At 45.2% G+C, this 27,537-nt stretch overlaps 1 protein-coding gene across 2 annotated transcripts in view; it reads left to right on the plus strand.

Annotated features, from left to right (window-relative positions):
* Positions 1 to 9,980, plus strand: part of NR4A1 (nuclear receptor subfamily 4 group A member 1) — an 85,341-nt gene extending 75,361 nt beyond the window's left edge. For both annotated transcript variants that reach the window (XM_085600353.1, XM_085600352.1), the window contains 3 exons: positions 23 to 225; positions 1,528 to 1,706; positions 9,065 to 9,980. In XM_085600353.1, coding sequence (XP_085456479.1) covers positions 23 to 225; positions 1,528 to 1,706; positions 9,065 to 9,321 — 639 coding nt within the window. In that variant the 3' untranslated portion in view covers positions 9,322 to 9,980. The remainder of the gene's footprint in view (positions 1 to 22; positions 226 to 1,527; positions 1,707 to 9,064) is intronic.
* The last annotated feature ends 17,557 nt before the right edge of the window (positions 9,981 to 27,537 follow it).

Here is a 27,537-nt window from a genome sequence, read left to right on the forward strand (position 1 = left end):
ACCGCTCTTCTTGGTATTCCAGTTTCAGGAGAATGTCCCACTTCAGTTTGAGAAGGAGGACGCAATGGACGTTCAGCAGTTTTACGACCTGTTATCGGGGTCCATGGACGTGATTCGGAAGTGGGCGGAAAAGGTCCAGGGATTCCAGGAGCTTCCGAAGGAGGATCAGGAACTGCTGCTGGAGTCTGCATTCCTGGAGCTCTTCATCCTGCGGCTGGCTTACAGGTGAGCAGTGTGGCTTAGAATACAGCAGCGTCCATTGGGGGATGCCGTAATGGGTGGAGGCTACATGAAGAACTTGCTTACAGCCGGGGCTACAGACAAGCTGTTACTATTCCCCCATTGTAGCATGTTAAGGTGGATGCATTCTTAAACCCTAGAAACAGATTTGAGATTAATCGAATTTAAGTGGGCTTGTTGATAGAATGATTGATTTGGGAAGCTCGGGGTAAAATAGGGTGGTTAGTGATGTCATAAGTGGTAGCTGGGTGCGATCCCTAGTGTGTGTTTCACTTGGCGGGGGCACCCAAGGGCATTTTCAGGGAAGGACAGGGCTCCTGACTTGATTGTGGACTAGTCACTGTAATGCTTCATTCCGCTCTTGGTGGATGTAACGTGTTTCTTTGGGGTTCAAGTTAAACAATCTGTGTCATTAATGGTGGACATGTGTAGGAAAAAGGCTTGTCTGTTGAGGATGTCCCTGGTTTGCTTTAGCAGAGAATAGTTTAATTCGGTAACGGAATGTCTCCTCTCATATCACTGCACTATTTTTAGAGCGGGACGGGCCCGGGAGATGTATTTGCTTCATTGCTGTTGCTATTGGTGGGAACCTGATCTCGGGATGTGATGTCTGCTTTGGCCGCTCTGTGCCTATAACTGCGTGAGCCTGAGATGCAGCGTGCACTAAGAAAAACCCTCTACCTCAGTCGGGCAACTGTATACCATGTCCTGGGGTTTTTTAACAGGTTGAAATCTCCTTTTTGAGAAGCTTACTTTTTGATCAGTATGGTTATTCAACTAACCCATCCTCTTGAAGAACCCCCCCCCCACCCCCCCCCCCTTGCGAGCTGGTGTCTGGGGCAGTGCCTAGTATTTGAGGTAGTTGTGCTGTGACTGCTGCATAACCAGAGTATCTTGGTGGATGAGTTGTTGCTCCCCCCCCGTCAGGGCTGGGATCGAGGTGCATGGAATGCTGTAGTTCCTGGCCTGAAATCAAGTGGCAGTAGAGGAAGTTTTTGTGTGGAATAAAGTTGGAAGATGATCAGCCACCAGGATGTGTCATGTGTGGATTTACCCTAAAAAGGCATAAACAAAATACACACTTGTCCTATACTAACTGTCCTATGTGCAGTAGTGCAGAGCTGGTACAGGTGTCGAGCAGCTTCTCTGGACCCGAGCTTCCCCTCATGCCCCACCCCAGCTTGCCTGTGCCCCTCACCCCAAAAGCTGCTTGTCTGTTATTCTCTGTCAATGTTTGTGTCCATGGCTTGTATCTCAAGTGCGAATGATATCTCTTAACTCTTTCAGGTCAAAGCCTGAGGAAGGGAAGCTCATTTTCTGCAACGGGGTAGTTCTTCATCGCATGCAGTGTGTCCGAGGGTTCGGGGAGTGGATTGATGCTATCCTCGAGTTCTCCCAGAGCCTTCAGCGCATGAATATTGATGTCCCATCCTTTTCCTGCCTGGCCGCTCTTGTCCTCATCACAGGTAGATACACGCACTGTCCCAGAATCTACTGCTTTACAAAAATAACTCCAGCTTGAGTGGACTGCTCTGTTGTATTCCCCCCCTAACTGTGTGAAATGTGCAGCGGTGGTTTCTCTTGAGGTGCGTTGGAGTGTTGCCCCACTGCCCCTTTCAGCTGCAATGCTGATCATGTTTATTTTCTTTTATTTGAGAAAAAAAACTCATCCTGTCTGGGCAGGGCGTTGGACATAACTTGACTATCTGATTGGTAGGCTGCAGGCTTGGGTAGTGCGAATGTCGGTTAGACAGGGCTCTTTCTGTGATCAGCACGACATGCGCACTTCGGTCCCTTTAATCCACGTTGTCCCTTCGTTGTCCCCCAGTGCGCTGACTGCACCTGCTCCAACCAATCCTTGCATGACTCTCGTGCTGTTTACTACTATAAACATCATTGTAGCAATGCAAGGATTGGCTGTGATCACGCGCTTCAGTGACTGTCCTGGTGGCCCCACTTTCAAAGGCATGCCGTGCGGTGGTGGGCATATTAAAGAAGACCATGGCCAATCATTGTGTGGCTTTATTTGAAGCCACTCAATGATTGGTCATAATTTTGTCCCTGCGTCAAGCGTTGCGTACGGACAAGTTTAGTAATTCAGGCTGTGTGAATCTACTCCTACCTGTGTCCAGGTGAATCCAGGACTTTCCTGCATGTAGGGAACGTCCAGTGCATTTGTCTGCTGCAGCACTCGGGTGTTCGTTCTTTTTTTTTTTTTGCTTTGCATTATAATTTGTGTATTCTTGTTTTTTACGCAAATACAAATATTTTCTTTTGCTATGAAGCGCTTGGATGTCCTACGCAGCAAATCGCTCACAGTGCCAGTGCATGTTTAAAAAAAAGCTACATTTTGCAGTTTAAATCAGTCCATGGCCGCATGTTTATGAAAGCCTCAATACCAGCTCGGGCAGGAGCTGCCAGCCGGCCTCGGTCAGGCATGTAGCAACATGGGGCCAGCACTATCACGGACTAGGAACGCCCACCACTTTTACCATCCACCCACCACCACCGGTCCTGTGACCTGTGCTTAAAGATGTTGCAAACTGTTAATGTTGGTGATTTAATTATGCAATGTTGGTTTTAAAACCGTCCACCATCCATTAGCTGCCCCTAGGGGGAAATCTTGTTTTTATAAATGCTTTTTAGGGCTTGTAGGGAGAGTCATGACTTACTATGGCATTTTCCATAAATGGTGTGGTCTGTATTAATGCTTTATCTTTTGCTATGTCACTGCATTGATCTGCTTCCTGATATGGTTCTTGCCGTTCTGATCCTTAGTGCTGTGAGATAAGGGTTTTCAAGGAGTGTTAAAAGCTGTGGCATCTTCACTCTGCTTATGGTTTAGAAAGTCTCTTCTCTGGGTCCACACACTTCCACAGTGGACGAACCTAGAGTTTTTTGTAGGATTTCAGTGGCCTTTTTTGTGACATCGAAAGGGTTTGGAGTGTAAGCTTGTGGTTTACAAATCTCTTCTTATGGTGCTTGGGGAATGTAAGTGTGCCATTCCATTGTTGATTCAACACATCATTTTGGCAACATAGGTCCTTAAGGACCGGATCCCTATCATATCGACTGGATAACCATCAACTGTGAATTATTTTTTTAGGTTGATTGTGTGTAGAAGTCTAACATATGTAGCTTGAAAATGTGGCATATATATTCGGTGCCTAGTTTACAAAGCACTTGTGTGGCCCTGCTCTTTGATAGTGGTTTCCACATATCTTGTGATAGACTTACATTCATGTGTAGTTAACTTACCACAGCTCATTCGCTGTACTTACTCCACCACAGGAAACTCCATGTTGTCACTTCCTTCCCAGGCTGATTGAAGGGAGAGGCGTCACAGCCCCTTGGAGTGATGTTTGAGAGTAGGAGAACCAGGAGCACAAGCAGGGGGGGCAACCTGCAACCTGAGTAGAAAAAAATTGAGAGCAACCGATTGAGGCAGAGAAGGATGATAACCAAGCAGAAGTAATGGCGGTGGGCCGATGGCCACAACCTTGAACTTAAAACACTCTGCTGTATGCCGGCAATACAATGTTGTACCAGCAGCAAACTGGAGAGAGGCTTGTGGGGAAGCACGGGTTATGCACTTTTCAGCGCTAGAGAAACTGGACTAAAAAAAAACAAAAGTCACAAGTTGTGTTAGGCCATTAGGCATAGAGACCTGATAATGGCGACAAATATGGATTGCTCACCAGCAAAGACATTGTCTGTGAACTCCATCAGACCTCAATTGGTGGGTGGGGTTGGAGGCAATCGTAGGTCAAACAGGCTACTGGGCTCCAACCATGGTGTCTGAGGTTGTTTGCCCCTGGGGTCCATCCCATTATGGCGCTGCACACTGGGTCAAGTGCAACCCTTCAACCCTTTCTGCGCTTGACTTTAAGTAGAGTTGGTGAGCAGTCGGACTTCTCAGAGAGGTAGTGTGGGAGACAAGCTCGGAACTCAACAGTCATTCAATTGATAAAATAAGTGATTTCCAGCCCAGTGCTTATATTTCACGTAAGAAGCAAGTACTTTGATCACCCAGCCAAACTAAATATTACACAGTTGAAATTAAATATCTGTTACAGGTTTCTAATCCTAGTTCTGATCACCAGGAAACTTTACACCCTGCAGGCGATACTCTCTCCCAACTCTGGCAATTCTAATGGTTATAGTCTCTGGTATACTGAGGGCAGATGCATGAATTCGGCCCAGGTTACTTCACTTTTACCCCCACTCGTTAGATGCACAACTCTGATCCACAGTTTTCAATCCAGGCATTAACTCAGGCAAACAGTATCAAGTCCTTGTGCCAAATTTCCCCGTGCACGTTTTGGATCCCACTTTTAGACCTGTTTTCCAGATAGTGGATGTGAATCCACTGTCTTAAGGTTTCAGAACAGGTTTGGGTTGGTTCTCTTTCAAATTGCATTTCTAAGCTGCTCTCCGGATACAACCTTTGTGCAAAGAGATGTTTCTCACAGCGAGTACTAATGGTCCTGACTCCAAGCAGGCACATCCAAAACGGTGGCACAGTGAAGTGTGAATTCTCAGCACATGTCGGCCATCAACTTCCTGAATCAGTAATCGGAGAACAGACAAAGTAAGCCACGGGCCCTGCTTAGAAACTTCTTCACGTTGAACAACAGAAACCAACCCCCCCCCCCCCCCCCCCCCCTCCCCTCCCCTTCACGGCTACCAAATGACAGTGCTCAGGAAGAACTAATAAACACTCCTTTGCAAACGAGGTACTCATTGATTTTTTTTTTAAAGTAGCCCTGTCTCCATCCTCTTCTGGTCATTATCCAGGTCTCTCTCCTCCAGTCGCAGGAAAAACAGCAATACTCCTCCACACTCTAGGAAATGTTGTTACCCCCTATGCTAAACCAGGAGCATTCAAAATGGATCCTACTGACTCTACTACACACACAGGCAGAAAGACGCACACTCTATCTTGCTCACATTCTACTACAGCCAAGCATGTGCCACAATTTCACTGCAGCACACGCCCCCCACACACCTGCCACACCCCCACCCGCTCCCACACATTGCACAAGGTTTTGGATTTCTCATAACGGCGGACTTAACACGAAAGGAGTCAGTAGACTGTGCTCTGAGAAAAGGGTCTGGTCACACTTGGAATTCACAAGACGTTACCACTATTGTTTTGAGACGCACCCAGGGCATGGACAGTAGTTCATTGTCCATTGTCCATTATGAGGGCTGGATTGGTGCAACCCTCCAGGTCACAGGCCAGGTCCTGAACCTCGCATTGTTTAGGCCGGTTAAAGGCCTCTGCACTCTTTCTAGGCTGGTGTGATGCTTCGGCCCCAACAAAAGTCAGAATTCTGGTTTTGCATGCAGTCTGGCAATTGGTGCAGGGGTACATGCCCGTTTAGCATGCATAGGGCATTCCCATCCTGACATAACCTGAAACTCCTTAAAATGTATACACATATGGCTTTATATGTAGTTCACAAAGTTGTTAGGGTGCCTCCTGTTATGTCATTCTTCATCTCCAGCTGTTTTGGAGCAAGCCTACAGTTCAGTCGGCTTTTCCTAGTGGTTGCTTTGGTGTTTTTTGTTTTGTTTTAGTACAGGAGTGTTTGTGATAGCCTAGATTTCTAGTTGCATAGACCTTGTTGCAGCACTGAGGTGTGCACGCATGCGTTTCTAGATCCGTTTACAGAGCTCTACACATACTCGAGGGGAGGTAAGCTGCAGTTGTGCAGGTGGTTTAGAGGCTACTGCTGCAGTGTTGCTGCTTCTCCAGCATCAGACGCTGAATTATTCGGCATGACCAGCCTGGGAGTGCTCAGTTACTAAAGTGGTAGTTAACACTTGGTAAACGATGCATTATGTGCACTCCACGGACCTCATTGTACCACTAACACCAGAGCTAGGTAAGAGAAGACACTAGAGCTATAAAGATTCAGTAATAACTCGGGAAGGCCGCCTGGTACAACTGGTACTTCCTACTTTTCTTTTCTGGTACTAATTTGTGTGTGGGCGCTGACCCTTTGGGCTGGGTTGCTATTTTAGTCTGAAAAAGCCTTTTGCGATTTTTATTACATTTTAATATAGAAAAGCTAGAAGTGAAACGATTAAATTAAACATAGATGCTCGCATATGGGGGTCTGAGCTCCCACCAAAAAAGGTTTGTATGAAGTACATTCCTTTGTATAATAAGCAAGTAAGTGACCAAATGGGTTGAACCAAAGCGACTAACAATTGTTAAAGGAAAGTCCAGGAATGCACACGTGATGGCACGCCGACAAGGGCGAGGTCACCAGAAGCGTGTATTGCGAGTCCCCTGCATAGCCTGTGGGTATATGTTTGAATACTGAAAGGGCTGCAAAAGATTTGTATGTCATGGTGCCTTGAGTTCATAGTGTTTCTCACAGAAGGCACCTATGAATTGATGCCAGGCTGTCGGCGCTAGTCGACAAGCCCCGAGTGGAGCACCGATGGTGTGCAATGTTTCCGAACTAGAACTGGGGGTGAAACCCACGTGTTGTTTGGGGTGGGGCGAGGGAGTGGGGGGAGAATCCCTCCTACATGTATTTCAGTTGCTGCCCATAGGTTTGTCATCTCTGTTCCCTCCATGCTGATTAGTTCAGATCCGCAAAGAGATAAAATGTGGTTCTTCCACACACACAAATAAAAGGGATCAGAAAAGCAGTCTATTGCAGGGAGAAGAGAAAACCTGCCCTTTCCGAGCGCTGAGCGGTGAGTCATCTCACAGACAGCCGGTGAAATGCTAGCAGCTGTCAGCAGAGCCTTGGCAGCCGAGGGCACTGTAGGGTGTAAAGGGGGTGTAATCTGTGCCTCCTGGCACCCGGTCACACAGGGTGGGAGGGTAGCTCTGGCTCACAGCTCAGTTGCATGAGATGCAGTTCTGGGACTCCTGGGCCTTGGGTGCACCGGGCGGGGAGGGGGGAGAAGAGCGGATGGCTCCATGTTGTCATTCAGTGCTCTGCTGGAAGTGGTCCCTCTGTGCCTCCGGCCCACATCTACTGAGAGGGGGCGCGGGGGTGCTTTGCCTCCAGCCACTTTGCTGTACAGTGGCATATTGATCTTTGCCACATTGCCCCTCTCCTGACCACGAGCGTAGGTGGAGCTTTTTCTTCCGGCCCTTTATGATATGGGGTGGCACCAGAGGCGCAACTAGAGCCAAATTTCGGGGGGGGGGGGGGGGGGGGGGGGGGGGCGGGGCTGAGCAAAAATTTCGGTGGGGGCTGAACTTTAAGCAATAGGCAGAGTGGAGCTGCAGGGGCTCTTAGAAGGGGTAAAACAACAGCAAGGCCTCATTAACATGCAAATGGTCTTTTAAAGACCTGTGAAGTGCTCGGGTGCGGCTGCTTTTTTGCCCGGGAAGGTGTCTCATCCCGGGCTGCCACACACGACGGGGAGGGGGGGGGGGGGGGGGGGGCTGAAGCCCTGTGAGTCCAATGGGTGTTGCGCGCCTGGGTGGCACAGGGACTGAGCCACCCTTTCCAGGTACCAAAGCGCTTTTCACTTTTGTCACCGTGCTGCACAGGGATGGAAGTGAGTAATGGGGTTGTACCACCCGCCTCTTAGTTGTGGGGAGGTGGCAGTGGGGTGCTAGCTATGCTTTCCATCCAACTGACTCTGAATGAGGATGGCAATTATACTCCTCACCCCTGCAGAAGTGGGCTGTGCCTTGTGGCCCTGCACTGTGCGAGGGAGATGAGAGATGCCGCCCCTCCCGGTTGCTGCCTTTCGGAGCAGAGTGTGTGCCTTCAGAATATAAATATTTTTTGATTTTTCAACTAGATTGCGCAGTGCATTTCTGATATGCTCTTGTCGGCGCTATCAATGGCAGTGTGTGCAGCTGATGCCCTTGCACAATGTACAGTTTCAGCTCTTTGAGACATATAGAGCTGAGGCTGGCGTGAAAACTGTAGCGTAGATTCAAGTGCACACTGCTGTGATCTCCTCGTCTGCTTCAGTTTCATTTATACCAAGATAAAATGTGTCCTCTACCAACCTTTAACAGCACCTATCCCTGGAAGGCTCACCTCTCCCCCTGGCTCACTCTTCCTTTTGTCCAGAGGGGTGTATCAAACCTTTGAGCTATCCCAAATGGAGCCTTCCCCACCCGTACTTATGGCCCTTTTACCTGAAGGGGATTGTCCTAAGGAGCCTATAGGTTTATTGTTGGATAGTTAGTTGAAGTAAACTTGTATGTGTAATTGGTGCGGCTTAAATAGTTTTAACAAGCGTTGCTCACTGCATTTGCAGTAGTTAATGGTGCATTTGTGGAAGCTGGAAGTGCAGTCGCAGATATTGCAATACGTTGATATTGCAGATGCATAGGCCGTGGGTGCTTGCTGTGTGGCTTTCACCGGCGTAGTTGGAGAAGCTGTGGTATTGTATCTTCTGTTGCAGAAGCTATGGATGTTGTAGCTACAGGTGAATTATTCACTTGCTTTAGTACTGTAGAGAACAGAAGATACAAGAAGCGTGGACTATAGGGTGTTCTAGTTATTTCCTGAATCTGGATGATTCACCTAGACATGAACTACTGAAAGGCAAAAATTTATGTTATGAACCAATACTTTAGTGGTTCCCAAGAAGGATGGCCGCCATCTTGGATGCTTGTTTCTTTGACTCCAAGCTTCTCAATCGCACCCGATCCTCCGTTATTGTCTTCGATACTCTGCTTGTAATCTTTAACCCCGTGCTACCATTTTGTGATGCAACGTGTACCCAAACGACAGCAACTATTGACATCCTTTTTCGAAACCTACATTGAGTGCCTGGACCATTTGAGTGCATTTTTTAAATGGATTCTTTTTTTCTTCCTTTTTAGATCGACATGGACTGAGGGAGCCCAAAAAAGTGGAAGACCTCCAAAGCAAGATCATCAGTTGCCTGAAGGAGCATGCCACGACCACCGTGAGTGAGCAAGGACGGCCCAACTGCTTGTCCAAGCTGCTAGGCAAGCTACCGGAACTTCGCACCCTCTGCACTCAGGGTCTGCAGCGCATCTTCTACCTGAAGCTGGAGGATCTGGTGCCACCCCCTCCCATTGTAGATAAAATATTCATGGACACACTGCCTTTCTAAAGCACTTTACCAAAGGGCGGTCCGCCCATTGCACTGCACGCACAATCCTGGACACTGAATGAGCTCGCGTGGACTCGCTAGCAACCGGAGACTTGGGCAACTTCGGAAGCTGCTGGCACAGTTCGCCTCTCTGTGGACTTTTCACTTATGCTTCGGAGAAGCTGCTATGTGCCTTCTTAAGAGACTCCAGTCCAGAATATCCTTCATTTCCCAATCTCCAGTGGCTTTGTACAGCTCATGGAGGCATTACAGCACTTTCCCATGTTCCCTTGCTCCCTGGTGCAGTATGCACATTGACATTTCTATTAGGAGGACCTGGGGAGAAACTGCGATGGACTAGTAGACAAAGCTCTCTATACGCACGGACCCGGGTCTACTGCGGCCGTTTTGTAAAATCTTGTAAATAGAGACTGTAAATAAGAGAGGCACGCAAATGACGAAGCCAATGAGCTAAGAAGCAAGGTGCCGACATGGAGAGGCCTCATGTTACTGAAGCCTTGCCACCATTTGGCCTTTATGTACATTTATACATATACATAGTAATTTGGAGTAATGCAAACCCACGTCTGACGTTTATATGTGTATTTTTCTGGATTTAAAGTACGTGACTTTTTTCTGATTATTATATATTTAATATATTGAATAAAAAATATACTGTTGCTCATGTTGCGTTGCATCATTGCCCAGGGCATGCCATGTTCTCTCTTACGGGTAAAACAGTCCGCCCCGGTTGTAGAAGCTAAGAGTTGCTTGGGAAATGTAGAAGTTGTTGCTTTAAATGAATACAGTTGTTATGCTCCAGCTACCTAACTTGTTTTTGAAGGAAGATCACTCCGATAGTGCACCGCGACCAGGGCCGGACTGGCCATAGCGGGCACCGGGCGTTTCCTCGGTGGGCCGCCAGGGTGGGGGCTGGTTATGGGCCCCTGGAGGTCCCTTTAACAAAATCGTCTGAAACCGGCCCTGGCAAACAGCTTTGCCGCACCCCCACCCTTCCCCCAGGGGGGCCGGTCAAGCAGTTTGCCCGTATCGGTTTCGGTTCCCAGTCCGGTCCTGACCGCGACACCGATTCAGAAGCACACTAATGGCTGTAAAGCTTTTTCATGGGGTTATGGCAATAGGCAGTAATGAGTGGGTACTGTTGCTTACCACCATGTCCTAGGGCCTTCGAAACAGACTGCTGTACTCCATTGCATAAACAAATTTCTGCCTTTGGGCAGACTCTCATGGGTTAGTGAGATCGAATAGTCAACATTGGATGTGGGTTGTTGGCACGCATGCCTTTACCACGCATGGTGTACAACGTGTTGCCCATTATAACACGTTGTATTACATTGTGATATATTTCCATACAGACAGTCAGACTGGTTACACTTTAGCAGTCACCACTGTGTAATTACAGTTAGGTCAGAGTTTCCATCGTAAGAGCATTTTTAGTTTCACTAATAAATTTGGCCCAAACGGGTTTTCCCCCTTGCAATTTCCTGCAGGGATTTTGGGAAGTGATACAGAAAAAATGGGTGAACAGAATACCACCTAATTTGGCAGAAAGCTAGATCTTTACTCCGAAAGCGTGCTTTTTGTAATTTGGTGTAAATCTATTCAGCCATTTTTGAGATATTTCAGCTTCAAAATATAGTGATACCTGGACGGTTGGTCCCACAGGTATACCACAGTACTGCAAACACACAAAAAATAGAGCAATCTGATTGGTCAAGAAGGCTTCTCCCCCTCCTCCCACCAGCTCATTTGACACCGCATGACTGAGCAGGCTGGCTGGCTGGCTGGCTTCAACATCAACAGAAATGTTGGGGCTGATTTTTTAGGTCTCTGGGAACTCAGTCCTCATGAGCTTTTTTTTTATTTTTAAAGCACTAAGTTATAAGACAGCATGGTAGGTGTATCCTAACACCCCGGCCCTTGAAGGACCACACCCCCACAACCACCCACCAGTGCCAAAATAAAAATAGCGGGACTTGGTGTAGATCTCCAAGAGGTCCCTTGGTAGTACCTCAGGACTGTGCACGTGTAAAAAAGTGACGTTTGCAGTGTTCCGCAGTACCTTAGAGTGCTTCTTCGGCAATAGATAGCACAGTAGTACAGAAAAAATGGATGGAGTGGGAGTGTTGCATGGCTGTGGGGGTTTGACCAGGCCCTGCGGCCAATCCCCTGGTGCGCACAGTTGAAGCCCATGCACAGCAGCAGGATGTTAGGTGAAGGACCTGCAGCCAATACCCTACTGAGCTCGGCCACAAGCTATGCTCCGTGAGGGAGTTGGTAAATATGATGATACAAACATTTTAAATTCCCAGAAAAAAACTACGTTTAAGGTGAGGTTATGGTTTGGTAATAATGCCTTACTTTATCTGAAAACAAAATTCAAAAATTCTCTGAGAGAAACAAGTTAAAGCAATGTTATAGTTGGTCCTTGTAATAATATAAAAACTATACTTTTAAAACCAAAAAAACACAGAAATTAATCAGTTCTAGTATACCGAGCTAACTATAACTTGCACTACTTCCATACACTGCAAACGTCCTCACACATTCACTCATGATCTGTTTAATGACATTATTGATGAGGTTATCATGCAATCATTGTGACACACACACTTATAGTGTTTGTGGTCTTGATGTAAATCAACACTACAGGTGTGAACATTTTTCTATTCACCTAAATGGAATTACCTCTTAAGACTTCACATTACCTGCAATTTTAAGTCAAGAGGTTGAGAGGTATACATTTGCCACTGTAAAGGCACTTTCTTCCACGTCTTATGGGCAGCGGTCTGTAGTTAAGTAAAATGCACTAAACCTATTCCTGCGATGGTCATAATGACATACAACCTTGCATGTAATGCTTACAACACTAGTATGAAATAAACCACATCTCATTAGCACACCCCTATATTCTATTCTATTTAATAAACTGCAGTGCCTCAAAATCTTCAGCAAAGTTCTGGAAATAGACACCCACACATAAAAAATGTAATTGCTACATAGAATTTGTCTAAAGAACTGCATTGCAATTATTTAATATGGGCACGTGCCCACATATCCACTGGTAAACTATGTATTGTAAACCAATAGTTGTATATTTTCTCACCGTTTTTTCGTAACAGGCTTTGGCTTTAAGACTCGATTTCAAACATACTTCTGCAATCCACAATAGGTGGGCTCGGCCGTTATCTTGTTTAACCGAGAATAATATGCGCACCCTTAACTTTAGTTATTTGTTAATGGTGTACCCCATAACTTTCAACCAGCACAATAATGCATGTTTACACAACTTACATGCTATGAACACATACATGTACACTCAAATCGAATCGTTATCTTTATTCCGTCAAGAAGATATCAGACCATAAAAGCACAATACAACAAATATAAAAAATAAGACAATACCTTAGAAACAGGATTCCAAGCACATACAGATCACCCCAGAATTATAAAACGACAGACCTTTCCATATGCCCATTTTAACAGTCAATTAAAAAAGAAATGTATAACTTGTATCTTTAAAAATATTCATGGTGTACTATCATGGAGTAGCAGGAAGGTAAGAGCCTCAGTAATTCTGGGCCCGCCATACCTGCCTGTCATGCTCACCTAAAGCAATCACCAATCCGTAAAGATTTCATGTAGATCATCATACAGTTCATAAAACAGACTTCCTAGCGTAAATTACACTCCACAGAAAGGATGACATTCTTAGGCATTTATCAATTGTCAAAAGGGACTTGAAAAAGTAGATAACATTGACGACATTGATGAAAATCTTGATGCTTTAGGTAACTTAATATATAATGCCTCCTCCATTTGTTATACAATTTGCAGAAGAGAACAACGTGCATTGTTGTCTGTGCCGAAACATTATCGCATGGACACTTGGATAAAGTGGAGGACCAATCATTTACATCTGAAAACGTAACCATGCGGTGAAAAATGTCCATCCTAAAACCTGTTAAAACATATCTATGCTTTTGGTGTGGGACCTGGATAAGATATAATTGAGTATCATAACTAGTTAGAATTAGCTGGTTTCTTTCAATAGTTCTTCCGACAGCCTGTTATTCTCCAGGTGTACTAAACAGTCAGTTTTTAGGTCTTTCCTGTTTAGTTTCGCTAAGCTTTCAGGATTATTAAAATATTCTGGGTGCCCCAAATCATTGCAAAAACTCTATACGTATTTTAACCAGGTAATTTGTGCGTATTGAGTAGAGTTTAGGCAGTCCCTAATGACAAGTTGATTAAAACCAGTATACTCGGATGTCCACAATTTATGACACAAGAGTATGGGCTCGGTCTTAATTAAATCTGTAAGAAAAGGTAGTCCCAGCTCTGCATGACAGACAAACGTTGATGTAGATTTAGGAGTAGCAAGCAGGGATCTTAAAAATTAATTTTCCACTAACTGGATTGGCTTGCAGTTCACGTGTCCCCAGATGCCTGCTTCATAAATAGCTTTGCTGACACACCGGGCCTTTATAGATGATCAGCATTTCTTTAGGGAGATTTGTGCCCAATCTCCGAGCGAATTTACGTAGTGCCATGCAGGCACTTCTAAAAAGTAACAACCTTGTTTTAACAGCTTGATTCCAGGAGCCGCCTTTGTCAAATAACACACCGAGATATGAGAAGTATGGAGTCCTTAATTCTCATAGCTCGTGTGTTACCAGGTTTCTTCCCACACTTCATTACAAAAGCTTTTGCCTGGTTTACATGGAGGTCAAGATCCTGCATGTATTTAACAAAGTTGTTAAGTACCAGCTGCATTGAGTTTGGGGTGCGCGCCATCAGTACCGCATCGTCAGCATTGAGAAGGACGGGCACAGGGCGGTATCCTACCTGGGCCAGGTCCCTTGGATAAAGGGCCAGGGCATTACCCACATTGTTGATATAAAGTGAGAACAGAAAAGGTGCAAGGAGACAGCCCTGCCTCACACCTCTACCAAACGACTTAGTACATTCACCATGGAGTCCATGTCTAATCCTGGCTTTGGCGCCTGCATAACGATCCCTAAGAAAGGAAATACATGTACACTCAATACATCAGTGATTTAATCGATGATTTCATTTAACATATCATTGGTGTAATATTTGCAATCCTATGCATTGCAGGGGTACATGTAATCGTTTGCTCAGTAAATTTTAACTGGTGAATCTCAGTGTTTCTTTTGTTTTAAAACAATAGTTTTTAAATTATTGCAATGTCTAACTATAACGTTAGTAAATAAATAAATTCCAGTGAATATATCCACACACTCGCACACTCGTTCAGTACTTTTTAATACATATATGTTTTTTGGGGTGGGGGGCAGTCCTGGCAAACTCCCTTCTTTTTTGCTTATGAATTTTTGGGAGTTAAACCACCCATAACACATTTTTTAAACCTCTTACCTCCATTTACCTATTCCCTCTTCTCAAACTTAACCCTTACTATGCCTTACCCACCCATGAAACCTTAAACCTTCTTAACACCCTTTACCGCTACCCACCCATTAAAACTATTGTTTTTTAATGACATACTTTTCATCATATATACAATGTAATCAAGTTAATTTCTTGTATAGTAAAGTACCTAAAAAGGGACTGCGTAGTACTTAACTGCGTAATAAAGTATGGGTGGTAATATACCATCAAAACCTAGTCTAGGAGGCAGCAGGAAGGTGTAGTACTCCCTGGGGCCAAGGTCGGAGCCAAACTTTATTAAAGCCCAAACTGTTCTAGTGTTGCTTCTGTTTGTTTTGTAGTGTCGAAACTATTATTGCATCTTAATGAGACCTTCTTGGAATCTTTCACATCTGTTAGGTGTAGACCACCTTCTTGGTAGGCGTTCCATTGTGCGGTTGCTCATAATGATTGACCAGATGATCTGACTTATCCTCTCATCTTTCTAATGAAGGCCTCTGGCAACAGGCTCCTAGGTTTATGGGTGTCAGTGGTGGCCCTCTTCGTCCTCCCCTTTTTATGTACAGAGTTAATGGGAATCAAATCGTTTTCAGCTGTAAGGAAGGCCCTTTGGCTTTGCCTATTGGCATGTTACCCCAATGCTCTATGCGACTGGCACAGCTGGCGGGTTCTCTTTTGCTGAACTATGTGAGGGATCACATTTTTTAAGTTGTTGAAAATGGGCTAGGAACCCCTAGGTAACTTCTTTGGTCCAGTCTTGACACTGTGGATTCGGTGGCCAGGTCTCTGGGCTCTTTGGTGGTCCTTCATAGCCATGCCTGGCTTGGTTCGTTAGGTCTCTACTGAAAAATGCGGACAAATGTGCTGGATGTGGCCATCGGTGATTCTCACTCCTTTGGCAAACTAGCTTCAGCTGGCCTAGAGGGATGTGCCAGTGCCCAATCTTTGGAGTTGACATGTGTTATGAGCAAGCTCAGTAGCTTCAAAGAAGGCTCAGAAGCATCACCAACACTCCTGCTGTGATCATCCGCTGTTTCCACCCACCTACTTGTGAATATGGGGGTGATTGGTACCTTTGAGGGTTACGTGACCAGACTCGGCAGTTTTTTCTCTTTGTCCTCCCTGACTTCTTCTGTGCATAAGATGAAGGCTGTTTTGACACTTGTTCAGGCTGCTAGGCTTTCAGCCTATATGGAAGTTTTTTCCCTGCTGCCAGGCTGGCTTGTTGAGCTGCTTTTCTTCTTGCCATCTGTCTGTTAGATTGTTTACAAGCAAAGGAATTTGACTGCTTAATTCTCTGCAAGGTAGCCCTTTTGATATAGGGGGTGTCTCGAAGTTCCTGACTGGGATCTTGCCCTGTGTTTGAGTATGTTCAGTCTTAGTAATAGATTTATTATTGCTTTTGCATTTTGCCCTGGTTAGGGTATGTACATTCTGTTCTGATTGCTTAATAGATGTAGTATGGAGGCTTCATGCCCTCTCATGGTAGTTAGTTAACTAATGCCCGAGTCCATGGTTTAGATCTCGAGTGATCACTGGCAGAACAGAGTTGCTTTATGAGGCATGATAGTTTCTTATTAACGATGAGATTTTTGAAGTCACCGCCAGCACACTCACCTGCCTGCCCATTGCCGTGAGGGGAACGGCCAACGAGACATCCAGCAGCTCTCGTCTTGCGCTTCGCATCCCGCCGTGAGGGGAACGGCCAGCAAGGACTACACATCCCGGCGGCCCAGTGCTCACCCCAGGCGCGTGCCATTGATGTCAGCAGGCAGTGCCGGGGGAGCATAAAGCCGCGACTGGTGCCCCGCAGCGCGGGACGCGCCAACAGCTTTTTGAAGTCCCCGCCAGCACACTCACCTGCCTGCCCATTGCCGTGAGGGGAACAGCCAAGGAGACATCCAGCAGCTCTCGTCTTGCGCTTCGCATCCCGCCGTGAGGGGAACGGCCAGCAAAGACTACACATCCCGGCGGCCCAGTGCTCACCCCAGGCGCGTGCCATTGATGTCAGCAGGCAGCGCCGGGGAAGCATAAGCCGCGACTGGTGCACCGCAGCGCGGGACGCGCGCGGGCGAAGCCCGGGCCCGTCCTTGCCCGTCACTGCCAGGAGGTGCCAGGCCAGGGCTACCCCTCTGATGTTGCTCTCTATTTATATTGTGCTTCAATATTAATGGGAAAATACAATCGAGCCCTACACCAAAGAGATTTGATTTAACTCCAAGAAGACGCTGCCTAACCGTTTGCTTTATTGACTTCTGTTGTTCTTGTGGACCGGGCTTTGCTTCACTCCTCGCCTGCACACAAGGTTTGTGGTTTTTTTAATAGCCAGTTAAGTAAATTTGATGGCCGCTTCTGCAATGCCTAATATTGGTGGCTCTAATATTGTCCCACATGTTGGAGGGTCGCTTATGGGTACCTTAGATAATTTTATCATTCGGGTTTCCACAGCCTTGGCCAAAGACATTGAATTGACTGAGAAAAGGTTATCCCTAGACCCTCTCTGTGAAAAAAGGTCTTCTATGGGAAGCATAGCCGGTGCTAGGTCACCTAAATTGTACGAAGTTGACCTAGACGACTCCATATGTTCTTTGGCCGAAGTTTCAAGTAGCCCTATTGTTTGTACGGAAGTACTTGCCGTGGCATCGGAACAACCGCCAGCACCAATCTTAATAAAAAAACATCACGGCATCTCCAAGAGTAATTTGGCATTGTCTACTATAAAAACAAGGTCTGCAAATATTGCAAAAAAGGGCGTGGCCACTCAACCAAATGGCGATACAATAAAAAATTGTGGTCATGGGGCAAAAATGAGAACACCAACTCAAGTTAAAAAAAAAAGTGTTGATAAAGGGAAGAGAGGAAAAGTAAAGCTGCAACCTAGTAAGGAAAATATTGCACCAAAAGTCAATCATGAACCATCGTCTCTAGAACCTGAAGAAATATTGCCAATACCAGTAGAGGAGATGGGTACCGTGTTTTGGAAAAGACTTGAAGTTGTTCTTAAGAAGTCTATTCAACCCATAAATGGAAGACTTGATCGTATCGAATCAAGATTAGCATGCCTGGAACTCTCGATGGCATCAGCCCAAAAGACGATAGGAATCCGGTGCAAAGATATAGCTGGAAAGGCGGCAACATCGCAATGTAAACATATTGATGATGCGGGTATAACAATGAATGGTCCACATAGCTGTAATAATAATCCCGTAGTAAAATCGACAGAAAATGTTAGACCTGTTAATCTACTAGCCAAGGGCTTAGATTCGAACAACCCAGGCCAATCACTAAAAGATAGTAACGAGGCGACTAATAAATTAGCAACAAACCTTTGCCCATCACTGCCTAAACAACGGGATAAAGAGATTCTAAATTTGCCAACTATAGAACTTCCCTCTGAATCAGCCCCATATGTGGTTATACTGGCAGGTGTACCATCGTTAGTGGCGGGTAAAAGAGAGACCCATACTGAACTTAAAAATAAGTGCATATATTGGCTCAATGCCAATAGGCCTTTACCTATATATTGTAGGGCGGAGATCTTGTCTGTGAGAAGGGTTAACTGGATAGGCAGAAATGCTAAGACAGTTAGTGGGGACTGTGTAATTGTCAATTTTAGAGATAAGAGATGTGTAGATCACATCTGTAATTGGCCACAAATAGAAAGTAGATCCACTATTCAACCCCTGCCACTGACTTATTTTTATGCCCCAGTACAGGACCAATGTAGACTCGTGTCCTCATGGAATGATTGTATTAGATACCCCGCCGCAAGGAACTTAAGCTCACATAATAGGTTTTCAGTTTTGACAGGAATGGAAGAATGTGACTGACAGCAATTACAGGGTGGGGGTAACGACACAAGTGTAACTAGTGATAGTATCACCGAAAGTAAAGGGCAAATAAGCGAAGGTGAAGTTTTGGTAGGTGGAGTAATGAATCCTGGGGAAAATAATGGTGATGACATTGCCCTAGGATCAAGTATTAATAGTATTTCTCCATCCTACGCACTTAGCCCTAATCATTTATTGACTTCTTCGGAGAACCCAACATTACAGTCTAACACCATCCCTAATGGGACGGTGTTACCTAAGGGTCCAAAAATTATCACTGAGCATGTGACGCTATTGTCAAGCTCATCTTTAAATAGGAATATGCCAACAAAGGGCCCACAAATTTCATCCTGTATGACTTCGATGGTCTCATGGAACCTGGCAGGCATCGGGACTAAAATTGTTTCCCCATGCTGGCTAGGTTTCATTAATAAATTTGATATTTGCCTCTTCCAAGAGACCTGGTCTGTGGAACCTGTTTTTATTCCGGGATACTTGAACTTCTACGTCCCTGCTGCGAGAGGGCTAAGGGGACGAGCAATGGGAGGACTGATAGTCTGGGTTAAACAACATTTAAGCTGTAGTATTCAGTTACTCCCAGTTAGACATTGTGATATTCTTGCTATTAGACTCAGTATGGGGTATGGGCTGAAAATCGATATCTTTAATGTGTATGCCAGAGGAATCCCCGGAGGGAAAAAATCTGAGGTGCTAATGGCATTGGAATCACTGATTGAGTCCGAGCCAGAAGGGGTTCTACCGATAGTTGCGGGTGATTTTAACATAACTTTCGAACCCTTAGGGCTAGAAAATGTAAATATGATGGAAGAGGAAGATTCCAGATGGGGTGTCCCTGAACTTGAGGATAGGCCGATAGTCAAATGGACTGAGGCAGCGCTCAATATGAATGGATTTTGCCTAGCTAGCCAACTAAGGGCGGCGAATGGACGGACACTGTCCGATAGAAAGGGGGCGAAAACCTTCGATAATGGTATAAGATCAAGTAATATTGACTACATACTTGTCCACCTGAAGCTCTGGCATACTTTGGTGGACATGGAGGTCAAGTCCCGTGTCGAGAGTGATCATAACCCTTTAACAGCAATATTTAGGTTAGGTCAAGAAGGATTGACAAATGCTAGAGAAAAACGGATAGGCCCTGAAATCATTTTATCAAATGATGAGCGCCATCTTAAGTGGTGCAAAGTGGCTAACCAACCTGATGCTCTTGTCGCCATCCAAGACTTAATAGTAAAGTCCCTAGAAAAAATCAGAATTAGCATTAGTAGCGAAGAGAAATTTAGTTCCATGGAGGATGAACATAAAGAATAATTTTTTTATCTCAAAACCCACTTTTGTAAGCCATGTACTACTAAATCAAAAATTATAATAAAACCTGAGAAGTGGTATAGTAAAACATGCAGGGAGGCTCGTGTTGCATTAAGTATAGCCCTGAAGACTAGGAACTCTGTGTCAATAAAAATGGCACGTGTAAACTATAGGAAAAAGTTTGATGATGCAAAAAGAGAGTGGGATGAACAACTGTGGCAGGACCTTAAAGATGCTTGTAAAAGTAAGAACCAGGCATTATTTTGGAATACCTATAAATGGGAGGGAGGGGGCTCTGCTGTATCCCCGCAAAATAATGTGCCATAAATTCATGGGTTGAATATTTTAAGCCCCAGTTTGCCTGTATAGAAGGAAACTTAAAGGAGTCAACCCCAGATTTTAAATTGTACGAAGGAATTGTTTTTAGTTTGGGGGATGTGGATAGTGCCTTGAATTCAGTGGCTAAGGGGCGAGCCCCAGGGATAGATGCTATACCTGCGGATCTATACCTTAGTGATAGAGAGAGATGGAGACAGTAGATCTACTATCTCTCTAATGCTATTGCTCAGGGGATGGCTGTTCCTAGCACATGGAAAGGTGCAGAAATTGTGCCTGTTTATAAAAAAGGGGACAAGGCCCTTGCGGCTAATTACAGGCCAATTAGCCTGATCGATTCGTTACAGAAAATAGTGGGTAGACTGGTCCTGGGAAAGATACAGGCTTGGATGGATGAAGGGGATATCCTGAACCCATTGCAGGCAGGTTTCCGACCTAGGACCAGTACGATAGATCAAGTTTTTAGATTGATTGTCCTATATTGGCGTACAGTTGTTTTGGATAAAGGGGTATTATATGCAGTTTTCGTCGACCTTAGGGCGGTGTTTGATCTTGTCCCACGTGGGAAGCTTTGGAAAGTACTGGAGGAATTGGGTATGCCCCTGGAGTTGGTGACTGACTTCTCGCCTACATGAGGATACTTACGCCAGAGTGAGATGGGGCTAGCCGGGTGAGGTCACAGATGTATTCCCGGTTAGAAGGGGAGTGAGGCAGGGTTGTGTTATGGCACCAACCCTGTTCTCACTCTTCATAAATGGAGTGGCAAAATATCTTTCCCAGGTTCCAACTGATGCCCCCATGATCGCTGGAGAGCGTGTCGCGATCCTTAAGTTCGCGGACGATACATTAATAATCTCGAAGACTCCAAGTGGTCTCCAAAGAGCGCTTCAACGTTTTACTGATTTTTGTGATATGCGTGGTCTAGAAATAAACTGCACAAAAACAAAATTTATGGTTTTCTCCGAACCTAATTGTCACAAGTCAGTGAAACGGTTTAAGGGAAGAATATATATGAACAGTAATCCTCTTGAACAGGTTGAAGCTTTTATGTATCTTGGGTTTAACCTGCAGAACAATATGTGTTGGAATGCCCAGATAGTAATGATGGAACTAAGGCACAAGCAACAGGCAGGCATTTTACTTAAAAGATACAAGTCCTCCTTTACAAAACCGATTAGGTCATTGCTTGAGATTTATGGGATGAAAGTTATGGGTTCCGTCCTATATGGTGCAGAAATTTGGGGATTTTCAAATATCAAGCATTTGACGATATTAGAAAACGAGTTCCTGAGGAAAGCTACGTATGTTCCTCGTAATACTCCTTTAATCCCCTTGTTTTGGGAACTTGGTAAGAGAACAGTGCAAGATTTAGCCATGTTACGTCCAATATTATATTGGCGTAGACTTTGGTCAACTGAGGAATTACATCATTATGCCAAGGGATTTAAGGACCTCATAGAGAAGGACCACTTTCATAAAATTAGCTGGTTGAACTTAATAAGGGTCCTTTTATGGAAAATGGGATTGATGAACCTATGGAGCGATCCCATAAATGCTGTCTTTCCCTCTAAAATAGAAATGAAGCGAATATATTGGGAGATGATTAATTCTGAAAAATGCGCTGCTAATGTTTCTGTCCACCTTACAGGGCGCTTTCTTCAATTCAAGCCCCTCCCTGTATTTGAACCATATTGGGACGCAATCGAAAAACCAATGGATCGCAAGTTATACTTTCAATTTAGGGTAGGTTGTTTACCTTTAAGGTCTTTTACCTCAAGGTGGGCAGTTCTTGGTGACGACAAATGCCCAAAATGTAAGGACAAGATAGAAAGTAGGAGTCATTTTTTGTTCTTTTGCCCTTTATATGTTGCCCCTAGAAGTAAATGGATAATACCCACATGCCGTATAATGGGTTTTCAGAAACATGAGGAGGCACTGAGGATATTGTGTACAGACTCTAGCCTCTTAATTTCAATATCCATAGCACATTTTTTAAAATGGGCTTGGCGAACTCGTACAAAGGAAGTCGATTAATTAGATAATAGTCTTATAGGAGCAGTCTGTAATGAAATAAATGAAGTAAGGTGATTTATCCCCTATGAACTATCTTTTCTTTTCTTCTTTTTAGAATTTTCGACAAACAATTGTATGCAGTTTAATTAATTTTTAATTGTCGTGATAATTTTTAACTATTTATGTAATTGTTTTTTAATGCATAATGTTTTGTACACATGAGGCTTTTATGACTTTTTGTCGAATAAAGTTTATTGAATTGAGATTTTAATCTCTAGACTGCCTTTTCTCAGCTCATAAGTTTTGCCTGTGGTATTGAGTGAGCATGACCAAATATCTGTTTTTATGGTAATTGGCATTGAGGATGCCTACCACCTTTTGGATATGACATCATTTTTTACAGGTTGGAGTGGGCCATGGTTCCACTGCTTGATTCCTAAAAGTAAAGATTCTAATGGATACTTCTACCTGCAGTTTTCTCATCTTTGAATATCCCCAGATTCCAGTCTGAAATCGGAAACTCTTCACACAGCTTTCAGATGCCGGTAAGGGGCACTGGCTCTATGTCAACCCCGAGGTGGCATTGCAGTGACCTCACGGAGCCATATAGCACCCTCTTTGGTGTCCAGACGTCTGTTCTGTTTTTTCAACAGCTGTCAGAGGGCCCAGAATTTCTTTCCTCCATTATAAGGTTGAAGACATTTTGCTCTCCTGTTTATTTTTGGTGCTGTGTTGGGGCATGCCCCTAAGAAAGAAATTGGGGTTTGAGCTGGACTGCAGGTGTTATGTACAAATGTCCATCACAGACTCCCACAATGACTGTTTGTAGTGTCTTGGCTTGAGACATAACTCATCGCTGCGTGACCTCTGCCATGAACCCCAAGGCCATCGAAAACTGGGAGGCCAAGCTCTTTATGTTCTGGAACAAGAATGATCATAAAGGGTCATAAGCGGTCAAGTATAAGGTCGAGATCCAGGTCACTTTCTCATTCATTCATCATTTTCCACTCCTTCACCCATGAGGTCAGAATCTAAGACTAAGTTGCCACAACCCATGTACCCGAATTTTAGTATGCAACCAAACCATATACTAAATTTGTGAAAGGCGGCCCAAGACTCAAGTCGACTGTGCCCAGAAGACGTAAAATTGTCGGGGACCCAAGGAACCACCCAAGGTAACTAACTAGGAGCCCCACAGTGGTCGTGTGCCAAGTGGGAACACGACCACGTGATCTATACAAGTCAATGGATAAGTCTCAGTTGCAATTTTAAAGAAGGACCCTTCCCAGCGGACCCTGAAGAAACCCTGTGGAAGACAGAAGGTTGAAGAGCCACACCACCTGTGGATACCTTAGGAACCAGGATACCTGCCCCAGGGAAGCCGGGTGCATAGGTGTGAAGTGGCGTTAGAAACCGCTGTCGATTCCAACGGAGGACTTCAGAAAGATGCTGCTGATGGAGAAGATGAAAGTGTCTGGTGGAACCCAAAGGTGGATTCAAGATGTGAAGAACCTGCAAGCAGAGGGGACAGAGTCTATGCCACTCAGGAGTGACCAGGTGGCATGGAAGACGAATGGCCACCAATGTCTGGTGCTGCAGGGGAGCAGATGGTGACCTTAGAACTGCAGCTGTGTGGACCAGGTGACGCTGTGGAAGACCAGGAGCCGTACACAAACTGACCGATATCGAGAGTTTAGGGGTCTGTGTCTGGTGGGAGCACCAACAAGCCTTGGCAACTGCAACCAACATTGAAGTGGAAAAAGGTGCAATGTTGGGACCAGCATGGTCCAGGGGACTCACCACAAGCAGAGGAGTCAGGGAAGGCCCTGAGCAATCGGGGGAGCCCAAAGAATACGAAGATGACCCTCAAGAGGACCCACAGGCCAGAGGCACTGGAGTCACAAGAGGACCTTGAGCAGCTCACCAAAGATGTTTATTTGCACATTGGCCTTTTGAAGTTCTGTCGTGTTTTGTTTTTAGTTTATCTGTACATACATTCTTGTGTTTTTCTTTCAGGTTCCGGTGTCTTTCTTTGTTATATTTGTTTCATTTTTTTCTTTTATCTCTAGTGCACACGCTCAATCCCCTGATTTTAATAGCAATATTGTATATATCATTTCATTGATGCAGTAGAGACACCTTTTCTGTATGATAATCACAGATTGAAATTGTTTTTCATTCGAATGTTTCTATTTCTTTTCATGTACATACATTGTCCTTTCTGTTTTTATCCCAGGTCCCGTTCTTGATTTGTGTGGTTTTGTTTTTCGCCCTGAAGAAGGTGGTTCTCCGCTCCTCGGAGTTGTTTCACCGAAACGCGCGTCGGCGTTTTTCCCAAGAGCCCCGCCCCCTTGATTGTTGAGCTTGGACTTAATATTTTGATACATCGTCTTCCCCTGAAATTTATATTCCATCTATAATTTCCATACTTATTTGTGTCCTTGAGTATCTTTGTGAAGACCTCCCTGAGGGCTGGGTCCTTGGTGTTTACCACTTATTCAGTTTTTGCACTAATAGCACAGTTATATATACCTTGATGAATGTGTGTGATTGGGTGTGAATGAAGGTGTATATGAGTAGAATTTGCTTCCTTTCAGTGGGAACCTGTGTGTGTATTTTGATATTTGTCATTTTGTATTTGTATTTGTTTTGTCTACCCTGAATTTGTCTTATTAAATAGCCATTAATGTATCATATTTATCCACAACATTCATTTAAAGTAATGAAATAAATGTTTGCATATTATTACTGGTTTTTTGTTCTTTTCTCCTTGTGTGTCTCTAGCTGGCATCTTAAGATATTTTTTGATACTGTGTACCTCTTTGATAAATAGGGTAGAGTTCTCCTCCGTTTATTCTGCACCAAAGATGCAAGCCCACAATGCATGAAGTGAGGATGAAGATCTTGGTCACTGGAAATGCTTGAGTTTGGGGCTACTTGGTTCCCGAAGATCTTGATGGAAGGAAGCCAACAAGCCTTTGCAACTGCAAGTCGACTGGATGCACAGGGGTTCGGGTTTTTTGCAGTTCCGACGAGGGATACTGGCCTCAAACTTGTTGAGAGGACAGGGCAGGCCTCGAGGGATGTGAAGAACCACCACCTGTGTTGCTGAGCCTTTCAGAGTCCGTGGGAGCTCAGGATCAGAAGACCGGTCAGCTTGGTTGCAGTGCCTGCAGATGCAGGGAAGTGACTCCTTCACTTCAAGGGAGATTCCTCCAGGTGTCTTGAATGCCCACAGGCCTTGGAAAGTTCTTGTATGGTGCACGGACGTTGCAGCAGACTAACAGGGTGACAAGATCAGGAGCAGCAGGAGTCTTCCTAGTTGCAGCCTTGATGTCCAGAGCGAAATCCAGAGTGCCCAGACGGTCGAAAAAGTGGTGTTGGAAATTAATCTTGTCCCACGAAGAATCTCTGGTCCCACCTACAGGTAAGCCCTTAAATACCCTAAGGAAATGATTGGGACGATTCGGGGGTCCCTCCCAAAGGAGGGGCTGGACAAGGGGAGGATACTCCCCTGTTGTTTGTCCAGTTTTGAGCCAGAGTGGGAGCCAACGGCTCCCTGAACTGGTTTGAACTGGACTATGCACGGCGGGCACCAAGTGTGCCCTGCCCTAAGATTATGTGGTGCTGGCAAGCGCTCCCACCCTGCCCCAATACACTAAATCCTGTCTGGTAGGTGGTCACGTCTCCCTGTGATAGGATACCTATTGTTCTGCCTTCCCCTGCCCGAGCTTGGCTTGGCAGCAGGAGGGCAGAAATGTGTCTCCGTCCGTCAGCAGCTCTGGCTGGCTGTCCAGGTCTGGAAGACTGGTACTGGGAGCACCGAGGGCCTCCCAAAGGAGCTTTATGGTGCATCGAATCATACCTCCCACACCGTTTGCGGTGTTGGTATGATTACAACATGTTTGATACCAAACCTGATAGGATTCGTTGCAGCCAGATTGGAGATGGTCACCGCGTAATGACGCAGTGCCCCTCTGTATATCATATGGTTGTCTCGCGACCCGGCAGAATCGATTCCGTAGGTCGTAGGGGTGTCCTGCTCATACACTTAGAACCAAGCACTCTGCCTTCAGGATTGCAAAGGCCTGCTGTAGGTGTGGCTTATAGGTTTTAAGTACAGTGAGCTAAGATATAGGGAAACCTATATCTTTCATAAGTGGTGTTAGCACCAGCTTACACAGGCTGCCATGGCAGGCCTGTAGAGCTAGTTTGAATGGTCTCCCATCGGTGGCATTATACATGATTCAGCCTATGGGGGACCTCTGGGGTACCTATGCCCTAGGTACCTTCCCTAGGTACCTTAGTACCATTTACTAGGGACTGATAAGGGTACCCCAGTATCCAATCTGGGATGTACTGAAGTACCTACCATTACCATTTAGTGGAGAGAGCACAGAGACTGGGGTTCTGATTAGCAGGATCCCAGTCAGACTAGTCAAACAGCATTACATCAAGCGAAAAGTGGGGGTAACCATGAAAGCAGATCCTACTTTCCCACAAGTATGTTTTACTAAGTGGGAAAGGCAAAGGCCAAATGTTGGTTCGTGCACACTGTGTCACTGTAACCAAGCTATACCTGAGCCCAGAACAAGGGTGAAACTAGTCCTGGGTTCCTTGTGCTCCGGTTCAGGGAGGACCTGACATGGAAGTGCGGATTTGACTGTTCCCATTGGAGCAAGGTTAAGGCTGATATGCATATAGATGTGTCCAAACTGAGGTGGCATGGTGTGCAAAATAACAGTGGACTGGGATGCAGCCTGAGTAATTACCAGTGGCTGAGATTATTTCAAGAATTCCATCTATCACTTTCTGTATGCTTCTCTTGACCAGCTACAGTAGTGGTAATGTGGATTTCTTTTCAATGCCCCTTTTAGTGTGGGTCATCAACCTGGTGCTGTCTGTGCTGAAAGGGTGCCAAAAAAGATGTATGTTCTGATGGGTTGCAACTTTTGGATGGCAAGGTAGGGTTATTTTATACAGATGCATGTCCTCATGGTTGCCCTTACCATCACGTTTTCTAGGGTGTCTTTGAAATTGTTTTTCTTTCTCATATGTCTCTGTCTTGCTTGACCCTGACTGTGGTTTGGGATTGCAATTTGTCCATCATTGGGTGGCTGTATGTCTATTCTGTTCAGTGCTGGTTCATTCAGGGCTCTGGGGTATGATGGTGTTCCACCTGACTTGAGTATGATTGTGTTGCTATTTTGACAATTTTCCGCTTCAGTGTTTTCAGTCTCTACCTCTGGTGGGATGTAAATGTACGAGGAAGTGTTCTGTAAACATTACCAAGTGT

Source organism: Triturus cristatus, chromosome 4_2 (assembly GCF_964204655.1).
Source record: "Triturus cristatus chromosome 4_2, aTriCri1.1, whole genome shotgun sequence".
NCBI lineage: Eukaryota > Metazoa > Chordata > Amphibia > Caudata > Salamandridae > Triturus > Triturus cristatus.